This window comes from Pseudonaja textilis, chromosome 3 (genome assembly GCF_049901715.1).
Source record: "Pseudonaja textilis isolate UNSWEBS1 chromosome 3, rPseTex1.2, whole genome shotgun sequence".
NCBI classification, from domain to species: Eukaryota; Metazoa; Chordata; class Lepidosauria; order Squamata; family Elapidae; genus Pseudonaja; species Pseudonaja textilis.
This window is the reverse complement of record NC_141992.1, coordinates 53,467,963-53,482,487: the sequence shown is the minus strand read 5'-3', so window position 1 is coordinate 53,482,487 and position 14,525 is coordinate 53,467,963. Positions and strand designations below refer to the sequence as shown.

Genomic DNA, 14,525 nt, shown 5'->3' with positions numbered 1-14,525 from the left:
ACTTTGCTTGTGTGGAGTGACCATTCAAAGTTACAATGGCACTGAAAAAAGTGACTTATCACCATTTTTCACACTTACGACTGTTGCAGCAACCCCACAGTCATGAGAGGCCAGGTGAGGAGATGCGTGCCTCAATGTGAGTGATATTGAGTTGGCCATGCCCAGCCAGTCACATGACCACCAAGCCATGCCCACCAACTAAGCCACGCCAACAGAACTGGTTGTTAAAACATTTGAATCCCACCCCTGCTCACAGGACACTCATTAGTCTTTCTGCAGAGTTTCAGGGAGGCTATAAATTGCATGATTTTCTACCCATAACTAATAATTGAAAAGAACATATGTAAATCTGTGGTAATCGCTGTAGGATGCCAGAGCCTGGGCATGGAATTGACATTCCATAATTAGATTACAGTAGTGGGACTTTCTGGTCCTCAGCTTTCTCTTCTTCGCTTTGTAAATGACAAAAAGAAAAACCTAAAGATGAATAACATCCACATCCATGCATTTTCCTTGGCAGAATTACAGGAATTGTTTGCCATTGCCTTCTTCTGGTATTTTTTATTTTTACTAGACAACCCATGCCCTGTTGGGTCATCATTTCCGAGATATTTCCTTCCTAAACTGAAAAACAAAATGACCACAGGTGTGCAAAAAAGCAGTAGGAGCAGGAGTGTCTTCTGACTTCCTGCTGGCTTTCCAATTGGGTTGTGAGAAGCTTTCCCATCCTTGTGGGAAGCTGCCGAAAGCATTGGAAAGCTTCCTTCCTTCCTTCCTTCCTTCCTTCCTTCCTTCCTTCCTTCCTTCCTTCCTTCCTTCCTTTTCTTCCTTCCTTCTTGCATATACATATACATAACACACACACACATGTACATATACATAACACACACACACACACACACACACACACACACACACACACACTGTGTACTCTCTCTCTCTGTATATGTGTATGTCTGTCTGTCTGTCTGTCTGTCTGTATGTATATTATGTGTGCTGTGAGCCCAATTGGCAAAATAAAACTCTGGACCACATTGGTTGGAAACATGCAGAAGAGGCCTTCATCATGCAGACGATAGACAATGGCTAAAATAATGTGTGTGAGTGTGTGTGTGTGTGTGTGTGTACATATATACCCACCCGCACACACAGGCAGACACCCATACACTATATATCTTTCTCTTGCAATTCATTTTATTCCTTCCCTCATTCTTTCCCACCTGCAATCAGCCAGGAAAGAAATAAAAACAGAGGAGATCTGTTTTTCTATCTATGATATCACTGATTCAGATTTTCTCCAGTCTGCAAAATGTACAAAAAGAAAAAAAAAAGAAAAAAGACAGGAAGTCACTCAATTTTTGGCCCCTCATCAATTTTCCAGTGAAGGTCCTTCAAAGATGGACACTTCCTTTGCCTGGGCCATTGGTGATCATATGCTGTTGATGCAAAAAGGAATGTTTATCCTGATGTAATTGCAGATCGGGTCCGCTGAGTCACATTTTATCAAGGATCCTGTATGTAGTGTCCTACTTCTTTTTTGTATGTCACAGGGCAGGCCACAAATTAAGTTCGGGCAGCAAATATGGCTTTTGGACTTTCAGTCGTCATTTGGGGTCATTTAAAACTCAAAAGCAGGTAAGTTAATCTTGGTACATATATTTTTAGATTTCATGGCCTCTTAAGCGTGGGAAAAAGCAGGGGAAACAGACACAAAACTCTCAATCCTGGTCCCCACTATTGTATTTAATCACCAGACATATTCCTTGCAGCCCATGAAAAGTACTATAATAAAGAAGCTCCTGATTGTCAAGTTCAGTTCATGGCTCAGGAACATCCATTTACTCTAGAACAATGACATGTGATTTCTAACCTTTTTCACAGCGGGTACCCATGAATCCTGGAGGACAGATACATTCTCCCACAATGTGATGGCAGATGCCTCCATTTAAGCAATCAGGACAGTCTTTGTCACAAAATGAGCCCCATTTCTTGGCTGCACAACCTGGAGAGACAGGAAGAATAATGACAAGAAGTTTCCAGACAACACCAGAGAGGAAAAGGTACAGTGGAGTCACTCACAACATTTAAGTATAATTTCATTGTTGTGTGCTCTATCTCTAGCAACAACCTCAGGAAATGACTTGTGTGTTAAAAACAGGCTTCAGGTCAGCCTAACAATCATTTTTTATTCAGATTTCTTTACATCAGTGCTTCCTAAATGAATGTCCTTCACTGGCCATGCTATTGGGGAATTGTAGGTGCACTCCCAGCATATCTGGAACACATCCCACAGGGAAAGACAGTTTCCAGGGGAGACATGATAACAGTGTTCCAATATTTGGGGGGCTGCCAAAGAGAGGAAGGAGTCGAGCTATTTTCTAAAGCAGTGGCCCCCAACCTTTTTCGAACCAGGGACCGGTTTCATGATTATTTATTCTTCCACGGACCGGTACCTGAGTAATGTGAGACTCCACCACCATCGGGACGGCTCTTTGTTCGAAGCCCCCCAACCCTTCGACGAAACTAAGGTGCGAGCACCCAAACGCCGCTTTCCAACTGAAAACCCAGAAGCAACTGAAAACCCAGAAGCGCTGTCGAAACAAGATGGTGGTGCCCAAGCTTTGCGGCCTGGTAAAAAATGATCCACGAACCGGTACTGGTCCAGGGACCGATGGTTGGGGACCCCTGTTCTAAAGCACCTGTAGGCCAGACAATGAATAATGGATGGAAACTGAACAAGGAGTGATTCAACCTGGAAATAAGGAGAAACTTTCTGTGATGGGATACAAAACAAACACAGTCACAGAAAACAGGTGAAGCCCCTTTTATTCCTTCAGTTTGCTTTCAAGCTCTGAATATCTTTGACAGAAGACAAAAAACTCCCACACTGTTACACGAAGAAGGAAAAAAGCAATGCAAACTAGGCAAGATAAGGGCTGGAGGATGTCCACAGAAAGCACACACTGGGAAGGACGCCAAACTCAGAGAGGAACTATAAACTAGAGATATTTACACAATTTGTTTCCAGCATTTGCCAGTATGCAGGTTCAAACTCTTATTCAGTTGTCACACCTGCAGCCCATGAAGAGGATCAAGGCCCTCTCCTCCCAAGGAGACCATGTCTCTCCATTATCCTTTCCTCCCTGCATGACCTAGGATGGATAGGGATGGGCCTGGGTCCTCCTCTGACTGCTCAGCCACCCTCTGCCCTTCCCCAGCCTCCTCCACAACCTCTGGAGCCACACTTCCACTCCCTGTTGGCTGTTCCTCCTCTTCCTCAGAGTCAGTCTCCACCAGGGACATGACACTTTCTGACAGTGAGAACAATCAACCAATGGAACAGCTTGCCCTCGGAAGTTGTAGGAACGCCATCACTTGAGACTTTCAAGAAGAGATTGGACTGCCATTTGTCAGAAATGGTGTAGGGTCTCCTGCTTGGCTGGGGGGTTGGACTAGATGATTTATAAGGTCCCTCCAACTCTGATTATCTGTTAAATCATGGTGATCATGGTGATTTGATATGTCATCAAATCATAAGACGCTGAGTGATGTGTATTTATTTGTGAATTGCCTATATATAATAACAAAATACAGGTATTCCTTGAGTTACACCCACAATTGGGCCCAAATTTTCTGTTGCTAAGCAAGGCAATTGTTAAATGAATTATGCTCCATTTTATGATCTTTCTTGCCAAGTTGTTAAGTGAATCATTGCAGTTGTTCTGTTGATAACGTGGCTGTAAAGTGAATCTGGTTTCCCCATTGACTTTGCTTGTCAGAAGGAGATTACATGACCTTGGGACAGTGCAACTGTTATAAATATAGCCACGCACCCAAATTTTGATCACATGACCATGGGGATGCTGCAACAGTTGTAAGTGGGAAAAATAATCAGTCATAGGTCACATGTTTTGATGCTGTTGTAACTTTGAACAGCCACTAAACAAATGGTTGTAAATTGAGGACTATCTGTAGGCTGCAATGCTTACTGATTGCTTTGATAAATATTACAAAAAAAATATGGTAATCTCATTCAGCTTTGTCCTGCTTGATTTTATAAGCAACTACTTGGAGGGGTTGGAGAAAACAGAAAAATTTAAAAATAGTTATGTCATATCATGCATTAAATAAAAATAGGACAGGATTTATTTTCCATCAACGCCCTCCAGATTCATTGGATTTCAATTCCTACAATCATTGGTTGTAGAATATAGTATCAGGCATTTCTGGCAAAATGGATGAGTTAAATTTTTCCTTATCTCTGTTGCATACAAAAGGGCATTTTTGCAAATGAAGACAGCAATAGCACTAGTACTTAGACTTATATACTGCTTTATAGTGCTTTACAGCCCTCTCTAGATGATCAAACCATTAAAATATTCTTTCTGAACAATTGGTAAAAAGAGAAAAGCACTGTTTTTTTTAGAAATACCCATCTGAGAATATTTTTTCTTAGTCTGGAAAACCTCTAATGTTTAGAACTATGCTGTCAACATTCTTGACTAATAAGGGAGATTGGTTCATATAGTTTTTGAGCAGTAGGTTGGGAGATGCAGTTTTAAGAGGAGGCATTCTTCTCTTTAAGAAGACGAATCCACAAAAATATGTTAGGAAACATTAAATGGTTGTGTTAGGTATGCACAGTCTCACCTCGTACAATCAGTCTGAAGAAGGCACTTGACAAAGGGCTGTCCTCTATAAATGTGGCGCTGTAAATCCCACCATCACCCATGGTAACAGATGACAGGACCAGAATGGACTCACTGTCCTTTAACTCACCCTGGTGCATCGTGTCATAGTAAGTCCCTGCACAAAAAAATGAAAGCAAGAAAGAAGCAAGAAAAATGGAAAAAGCCAAGGTGAACCACAAAGAAATACTACTGAAATAGAGATACATCTTTTGGAATATGATTTGCATGCAGAGGTATGAAAGGGCCATGCAGTTGGATGTTTGCTATTAGGAAGGCAGGTAGAATAGTAGAGGAACTAAGCAAGTCCAAGGCTCCCATTTTGAAGCCAATAAATAGATCCATGCGTGGATGATCATTCATAATGGATCAATGGCTTCTATAGCAGTGATCGCCAATCAGTGGGCTGGGGACCACCGGTGGTCTGTGAGAAAATTTTGGTGGTCTGTAGAGAAATGTCCCCAAAGTACTCCCACCCATCTATAGCACAGTGGTTTCTAAAGTGTGGTCCGTGGACTCCTGTGTGTGTGTGTATATGTGTGTGTGTGTCCAAAACTCTTGCAGGGACTCCACGAAGTGAAATAAAGAAATATTTTAACTTTTCTCAGTTTTAATTCCTAATTCAGTGAATATCAATAGATATAACCCCCACAAACCGAAACTCTTTGGGGTCTTTTTTAAAAAAAATTTATTAGTTTTTAAAAACAAACATAAACAAACAAAACATAAAAACATCTGGGTCTTGAATCATTATTAAGAATACAGAAGTTGTATATCAGCAGAGAAAATCAAGCTTGAAGAGTTTTTTCCAAGAAGGAGTTGGATATCTTGGAAAAAGATCAGATCTTATCACAGACATGCAGTTAGATGATGGGAGTACTTGCCATTCCTTTTCCACCAGATATCTGTTTTCTTCCCATTCTTTATCCTGGCAACAAGTATGGCTGATTGGGAAAGACTGATTGTGTGGGTTACTTTCTCTGGGACCAGGTTGGCTGAAACATTGAACAGAAAAAAAAAAAAAGCATTGGGTTACAGAATGTATTCTGAAATATTTTGTCCCCCTTGTTCATTAGCGGAACATGGTCTTGATATTTGAAAGAAGACCTCGGGTCACTGTCATGGCACTTATATCTGGGTTTTCTACCATTTACCAGAGCACATCCTGCTTGATGCAACTTGTAAATGAGTAGATACATTGCCAGGAAGAAAGGAACATATAGAAAAAAAACATTTACGCTTCACTATGTGGGGATGAAGATATAGTACTCATTTTGGGGAATTTTTTTTCCCCATTGGTAGATGGGGAAGCTATTAATTTGGAGGCTGGAGGCTGTAGGAGAGGGCAAACTGAAGCAAGAAGTTGAGTGAACAGTACAGTAAAAAGAAAAAAGAAAAAAATATTTCACTAAAAACCAATTAGCCCGACCACATTAACATTTTTTATCTATCTGCTGCATGCATCTTTCTTTCTTTTCATGATGCAACCATCAAAGTAGCAACAAGATATTGTAAAACAGAAATACTTTGCTTCTGTGCTGACTGTGCTACTGCTATGAAGAAACATATGTTACAGTGGTGGGATTCAAAATTTTTTTACTACCAGTTCTGTGGGCATGGCTTGGTGGGCGTGGCAGGATACTGTAAAATCTCAGTCAGAGGTGGTATTTGCCAGTTCTCCGAACTACTTAAAATTGCCACTACCATTTCTCCAGAACTGGTCAGAACCTGCTAAATACCACCTCTGATATGTTACCACATCCTACTGCTTGGAAACTCTTCACAGAATACAGAATGCGCTACCACTCTATTCCTTTGGGGGGACATAGACTTACAGAGTTCTGAATCTCCTATTTTTAAAATATTTTTCAAAGGTTTCATCCTCAAGTAGTGCTGAAAGGGAATAGCAGTTCTTGCTATGAATAGCCATGGCTAGCAGCATCTGGAAATAGTCCGTAGACAGGCAATTCAACATATGAACAGCAAAATAGTGGCAACCCCACTCCCACTAATAAAAATTCCTTGTGGGCAAAAACAGAAACTCTGTAATTCCCTCACTTTGGATAGCACCCGCGACAGACATCTGTAAGAACCTGGCTATATTTCCTTGTTTAAATCAATATATTGTACAACACAGAATTCATGCTTTTCAAGAGTGCATCTCTAAGGGCAGGGGTGGGATTCAAATTTTTTAACAACTGGTTCTGTGGGTGTGGCTTGCTGACATGGCTTGGTGGTTATGTTATTGGCTGGGTGTGGCCAACTCTATCACTCACATCGAGGCACGCATCTCCTTGCCTGGCCTCTCATGACTGTGGGGATGCTGCAACAGTTGTAAGTGTGAAAAATGGTTATAAGTCACTTTTTTCAGTACCATTGTAACTTTGAATGGTCACTCCACACAAGCAAAGTACCAGTACCGTTTCTGAGACAGGAAGTCTAGTCCTGCCAAGCATGTAATAAGGGTTAATGGAGAGGCAGTTTCTGTAAGCAACAACAAAATGTTTCCTTCCTGCCTTACAGGATTAGGCCAGTAATTTCTTCTAACAACTGGTTCTCCGAACTGCTTAGAATGTTAACAACCGGTTCTAGCGAATAGGTGCGAACTGGTAGAATCCCACCACTGTATAAGGGACCCATGGAAGACTTGGAAGGCATTTCAAAAGGCACCAATCAGGCAACTGCCTTTAGAGAAACCAGATGTCCAGTTTCTTCTTTAGCCTGAGCTAAAATGCCATGAGGCATTGTGGAATCACAGCATAGCATGGAGTTGGAAAGAACTAGAAGTTTCATCTAGTTCAGCCCTCTGTAAGAGTATAAGAAAAATAATTTTCCTTTGGGAAGGTTTATTCTTGCTGCTGCTGAAAATAGCTGCAGCTGAACAGATTGTAGCTCCTGCCAATGTCAACAGCTACATAGTCTGTGAGTTGATCCACATCTTGTCCACAGCAAAAACTGGGTTAAAAAAAGAGGAGAAACGTTATCTTAAAATTAAGAAAGCTAAAAGTGATAGCTAAAGTAGGCTAGGAGTGAGTCCAATGAAATATCATGAGGATATGGTATATAAAAAAGACTAATCAGGATGTTTATGCCAAAGTGGAGGGAAGATAAGAATCACAGGCATCCATGACAAGCTGCAATGAAATCAAAATGGTGACACCTATATCAAGATGACATAATACAAATGAGATGGATATATAATTTGTGTCACAAACTCTGATGAAATCATCAATGCTGTATCATTCATATGATAACATCATGATGCAGATCTACACCCACACACAAATGCAAATACACATTGTGGATATCTGTGAAAAGAAGAGCATCAAGGCTCTTCTGATTTCAGTCTCATTAGATAAGTTTATCATCAGTATTAAGTGAGTTATAAAGGAAAATCATTTACTGGCCCTATGAATCGGAAACCGAAATGCCTAACCAATCCTGAGAAAAAAGGATCAGAAATGACTAAAAGTGAGGTTGCTGTGAGGCTTCAAGCCCTTTGTATATGATAATTTGTTGATTTCTCAAAAAATATTAAATCAATCAAAATTATTGGTGTATACAAAATTTAACCACATCCAATGAAATGTTGAATTTGTCATTGGTTGTATTGTCAGTTTCTACAAGTTTTATGAGATTACAGCATCTACTCATAACAAATAAGTGTTTTCACTATTGACTTATATTTAAGCTTATATTGCTTGAACAATAGTAAAAGATATTTGGGCTTAACCAGAACATTTTGTTTGCCCAATTTTTGGTTTACTTTCTTTGTCTAATTTGGTGCCTATTTTAATTCTTTTCTTAACTATATTCTTTTTATGTTGTGTCTGTTTATTGTGGTTCTGTGAATATTTGCTTTTGCATTGCTACAGTGACAACTGCAATGCTTTTATTAGATTTTATTAGATCATATGTCATTATGGGAAGGAAGAGATAAAAAAGGCACTGAAGGACAACACCAAGGTGCAATTTAAGATTGGGTGGATTTGAAATAAGAAATGAAGAATTATAATCAGTCAGTGGTAGGGATGTTCTGATTTTGACCAACCGTGTAACACAGCAAAAGTATTTGAGTTAGCCTCTTGTTTATAGAATTTACACTTCAGAGAAGCTTATAAAAAGTTTAGTAGAAATAAAACAACTAATTATAAAAGATTTTTTTGAGAACATTAAGGTCTGAAGACAGGAAGGAAGAGAGCTTAGTAAACCTTTTTGAGAGATAACATTATACCATCTATAGGCTAATGTAGAGATTTCTTTATTGTTAAAAGAAGTTGGGTTTTAAAATCTGTGAAGTACAGAAGCACACACACACACGCGCACACACACACACACAAATAATCTATACTGTTGTCATAATTATATCCCAACTTTTATTTAGGCGCTCAAGGTGGTATACATAATATTTCTCTCAGTTGCCCTTTAACCAGAGCAGTTTAACACCTCCACCATTACACCACATTGGCTCAGAGCATCGGTGCTGTTGGTTATTACTTTCTTATTGACTTAGAGATGAATCTCTTGTTCTCTTCACTATTTTTGTGCTTTTCTACCTGTATGGGAGACCTATGCCTCTCCATACATGAAAATTGTGTTTGATGAACTGGATGAAGTGGTGGAAAGAATGCTTATAATCAAATTTGAAGATGATACAATTTTGGTGGGACAGCTAATACCTTAAAAGGCAGAGAGAAAATTCCAAATAGGAATCTGATAGGTTAAAGAAATGGGTTACAAATAACACTGAGACATTTCACAGAAACAAATGGCAAGAACATCAGTTAGGATAAAAGGCAAAAGGGATAATTTACTGTGAATATGATATGGCTGCAATATATACATACATACATACATACATACATACATACATACATACATGCAATTTCATACTGCAATGACAAAAGTATAGTATTTAAATTGCAGGAAGTAATGATTCCAAAGTACTTTATACTAATGCAGCTTCCACTGTATGTATTGGGTCCAATTCAGATATTGCTGTCAGAGATAGATTTAGTGAATAGATTCAAAGAAGGGACATGAGGATGTGCACAAATCCAGCAATGAAGGTTTATAAAAAGAAACTAAATGAACGGGAAATGTTGAATCTTAAAAACAAAAGACTCAGAGGGACACTATGAAAGGAAATCACAGAGAAGAAGAAGATGTTCTCGATTAGCCCACAATGGATTTCAGTTGGATGATGCCAGGTTCTGGTTATTTGAAAAAAAAAAATGTGGAAAGGAATAGCAGTATGACACAATTGCAAAATGTAATGAATTTCTGAATATAGTCAAGTGGAGATGGATGTGGATGATGTAATTTGAACCTCTAAACAAAGTTAGAGATTAGACTTACTGGTGTATTTCCACTTTCCAATTTATTTGCAAGGAGTGTGTGTGTTTGTGTGTGTGTACAGAAGTGTATTTGGTGCAGTAGGGGTAGCTTGAGAGGGGTGGAAACATGTTTCTAGGAATTAAAATATAAGCCATATAAGTTTTCTTCTGTTATAGATGAAGTAGGTTCTTTGCCATGCCCAACCCACCAACATAGCATACCTAACCTAGTGTGTAATAGGGGTCATATAATCACAGAAAGCATTACATCATATGAGATAAGAAGTAAATGTTGAGAAATATTAACTTGAAAACATTAATTCTTGTTATTACTCAACTGTAGATTTTGGACTTTAGATACCATATATCAGTATCTTTTCTTCATTGTCACATGAATCAATCTGTCACACTTACCGTTAATATCGTTGTGTACATAAACAACTCTAGTTTGCTCTGACTGTGACTTCCCCAGGCAGTATGTGATGCCCACGAGGCCTGCTCGAGAAAAACCTCGCATATGCACTTCCTTGCTGCTGTTCTTGTATATCTGGAACTTAGATGTGGTCTTGATCATGGCATTGTCTCTGTCAATCTGGAGGCTTATGTTCCGCTCACCTGTCACACAGGACAGGTAGAAGTGGTTGTATGAGGGACTCAGAACATTGGCCACCAGAGTGATATCCAGAATTGCACCTGCATCAAAAGAACCAAAGCAGCCATCTTAGACATGGAGAGCAGACAAATTATAAGCATGATTGAAATGATTCAATGTTAAATCTTGCCCTTAGGTCAGAGAGTAAAGGGAAAGTTAGAAGAGGACAGCCTCAAACTCAGAGAAAGACTTAGAACTCATAGAACTCATAGAGCATAAGCAAACAAGTATAAAGAAAAATACTAAACAAACAATACTAACAGAAACTAATATTATTTAGCCCTCTGGTTTTTCAAATGGACGAGGCTTTTCAATACTCACAGCCACTTAGGTTTATAAAAAGAATGAATAATACAGACCAATAGAATAACATAGTGTTATTACTATCATCATAATCATGCAAATACTATTTCTCAGTTATAAATAGGGAGTAAACCTCACACTCACTAGCACTGATGATGTAACTTAGTCAGGTAATGAAATGTCTGTAAGCAAAACAAGCAAGTTCAGAGAACACCAAGGACTCCATAGCTGATTCTATTCTGGTTTCATTTCTCTTAGCATCCTTTCTCAGTCACCTTTTCTACCCTATACAGGGGGCATTTTTCTGGATTTTTTTCTTCTTCATAATCTCTGCTCTTATCTGGTTCGTTTTCATATTTGATCTTTCCTTTGCTGACCTTTTCCCCCAAACCAACTTTGGTCCCATTAAATTTTTTGGGAGAATTATTGTGCTGATAGACAGAGATATGACCCTACTTACATATGCCCAACCTTTTGTTATACTTGGAAAGTATAAAAAGAATCCACAGCCTCAGTTATAAAATTATACTGGGCAGTCATGAAAATAATTGTAAAACTCCCTATGCACTCTGCATTTCTATGAGATACAACTTCTCTTCATAATATATTATTGTGATCACTATTTGGGGTCCTTTGACCAGCTCAGTTTTTAAATCCCTATAGTGGACAGCACAATCCCAGCTAAACTAATTTCAAGCGTTCTATTTCTTCTTTGCAATCTTTGTTCTTTTGGTTGTGTTGGTTTTGTTTTGTTTCTTTGTTTCTAAATCGTTTTAAAAATGTTAACTGTCCTGGATTTCTGGGAGTTGGAAGGCTTATACATTTTACTAATATTTATATTACATACATTGATTATAATAATTATTGAATGATTTTTTAAAGAATATTGAATATGGACAATGATATTCTGTATCCTTGTACATTTTTTTTAACCAAAGGATTTGAAAAATAAAAGTGCATTGGAGAACCTGGAACAGAGGAATCTAATTTGTAAAACGCTATTTATTTACACTCAGACCACATTCAGTGTACTTAGATCACTAATGTACTAATTTATTCCTGTTTATTCTGACCTGGAAAGCCAATTGAGAATAGAAGTCAAAGTTAACTCTGATCCTTTATAAAAGTCAGGCTCTCACAAAATTACTTGCATCAAAACACATGCTTATAATTAGCATGTGTGAAATATCAACTGTATCATATCAATTGTGCACTGTACTATTTTGAACATGGAAATCTAGAAAATGATTTCCAAGCTTATTGCTCAACCTGTAAAAATCCTGGATAGCCATCTCTGCATATGAAATAATCCAACTATCAGAAAGACTTCTTGTGATGCTGTCTTCTCCTGAAGGCTTAACTTTATTTTCAATTAAGTGTTATATGACATTCTAATGTTATTTCTCATAAAAATGTTAACTTTAGTCTGATGTTACAGGAATGCTGAAGTTTGTATTCTTCCATACTGGTCAGTTAAATCACTTTGTAATTGAAAAATAAATTATGGCCCCTTTATATTTGTTGTTCAAACAGCATTGGCAACAACATATGATCTCTCTCTCTCTCTCTCTCTCTCTCTCTCACACACACACACACACACACACACACACACACACCCTTTCTGATAAATTATTCAAGCTTCTATTTTTCTTATTAGAAAGAAATTAGTAAGATTTTTTAAAAAACATGTTTAAAATCCCAAACTCAGCTACTAGTTTTCTGCTGAGTTCTCGTCAGCATCTTAACCATCTTAAATCCTAAAGTTTGGGGTGGTGCCCCAGACCTACTTCTAAAAATTACCACTATGTTTTAAAACTAAATGGCGATAGAAGAAATCTTTCATAAAATACACAGAGTCTGATTATATCAGTTATATCTGTTATTAAAATTTCCATAAAAATTAAGTCAGATTTAGTTTTTGGTCTCTTGGCTTCTTAACACAGGTCGCAATCTTATTGTGGGATTTTGCCTATACCAAGGTACTTAAAAGACTGCATACATGGCTCAAGAGAGGTAGCACTGAATAGACTGAATATCTTCCAAATGAGAAGCTGCTGATTATGTGTTTAATAGTGGCTGCAACATGTAGATATAAATAAAGGCATCACAACAAAAGAGAACTTAAAGCGATTTGTCTGTTTCCATGCATCTTTCAAAATTTCTCATCTGTTATTATCTTTTCCAACTAACACATTTTATTAAGGGGCACAGACTTTTGCATGTGATAAAGTGAGCCACATGTCTTTTGACAATATCTGTTAATCCAAAACAGTGTGGCAGAGCCATATCAAGCCTTCTGATTTTTTGCCACCATAGATTAACATGGCTCTGTTACACTGTCTGCTACTGTTGATTATTTTCACTGTAATTCCCCAGCTTTCAGACTAGACTGGCAGATGCTGTTGGTCTAGCTAGCTGTGAATTATAAAGAAGAAAATGCAGACATGAATAGTTCTACATAGAAATGCCATTTTTCAAGGAAGTATTAGAAAGTTCTGCTCTTTGTACCCACAGCTATAAGGAGTTTTTTCCCCACTAGTTCCAGAATCTCTTTTGAGTTGCCTTCTCTTTGATTCTGATAACAAAGTAAAATTGTTGGATACTATTTTCAATATGGACTCCAGTGATGATATTCTTTCCACACTGAACTAGATTAATGATTCATAGTGTCCAAGGTTTGGCCATTGGGTTGCCAGTTCAAATACTTTTCTATTCCTCAGATTTTTTTTAATTGTTTATCTTTCAAACAATATTTTCAGAACCCTATACTGCATGCATTTTATAATATTGGCTTCAGTCTGAATTGGTTTGTTTTAATTTTTGCATTCCATTTTATTGCCTTTTTCCCCATGATTTTTTTAACCCCAGCTTATGAGCTACCCAATTCACTTTTGTTCAGTGATAGAATAGGTGACATAGAAATGTGGCTGCTAGGTAAGACATAGGAAAAATGGTCTGTTTATTCATTTGTGTAATTTGTATAGCTGCCCATCTCAAACTCGTGACTGGGGGGGAGGGATGAACCATCATAAAAATAATTAAAACAGATTTTACCTGAAAGGTGCCAGAAGAAGCTGAGAAGACCAATTGTATCCAATCTCATTTTCAGGAATGGGCTCAATGTCAGGAGAATTGAAACATCACGATTTCAGAAGAAGAAGAAGTATTGAGAATTATTTCTGTTATTTTTCACTCGCCATATGTATCTTTTAAGTTTGTTGTTCTTGAATCCTCCATTCTTTATGAGAGGTAAAACAGTTACAAGGAAATTGTCACTAGATCAAGCAGAATAAACGCATATTTCTTCTGTTTGAAGGAACTCAGCAGAGTATCTTGGGAAAAACTCCACTTAGGTAGCCAAAGAAGTTGGATTTTTTTTTTAAAAAAAATCCAGGATCTTCATTCTTTCAAGAGTTCACATTGGCACCTAAAGACCTAGCCACACATTTTAGCTTGTTGTTTATTGCCACATGTAGCTGCCGAACGAATATAATCCTGTGGCTACATCCATGCTGCCTTGGGATCCTAACTGGAGAGTCCCAGCAT

The 14,525-nt window shown here is 38.1% G+C and overlaps 1 protein-coding gene across 2 annotated transcripts in view; it reads right to left on the bottom strand.

Moving 5' to 3' along the window:
* The window catches only part of TIE1 (tyrosine kinase with immunoglobulin like and EGF like domains 1), a 40,478-nt gene extending 25,953 nt beyond the window's left edge, over positions 1-14,525 (bottom strand). The window contains exons 1-5 of one of the 2 annotated variants that reach the window (XM_026707232.2): positions 14,034-14,525; positions 10,439-10,717; positions 5,573-5,683; positions 4,651-4,806; positions 1,871-2,002 (exon numbers count right to left, since the gene is read on the bottom strand). In XM_026707232.2, the coding sequence (XP_026563017.1) occupies positions 1,871-2,002; positions 4,651-4,806; positions 5,573-5,683; positions 10,439-10,717; positions 14,034-14,082 (727 nt within the window). In that variant the 5' untranslated portion in view covers positions 14,083-14,525. The remainder of the gene's footprint in view (positions 1-1,870; positions 2,003-4,650; positions 4,807-5,572; positions 5,684-10,438; positions 10,718-14,033) is intronic. The other variant, XM_026707231.2, reaches the window with a different exon arrangement.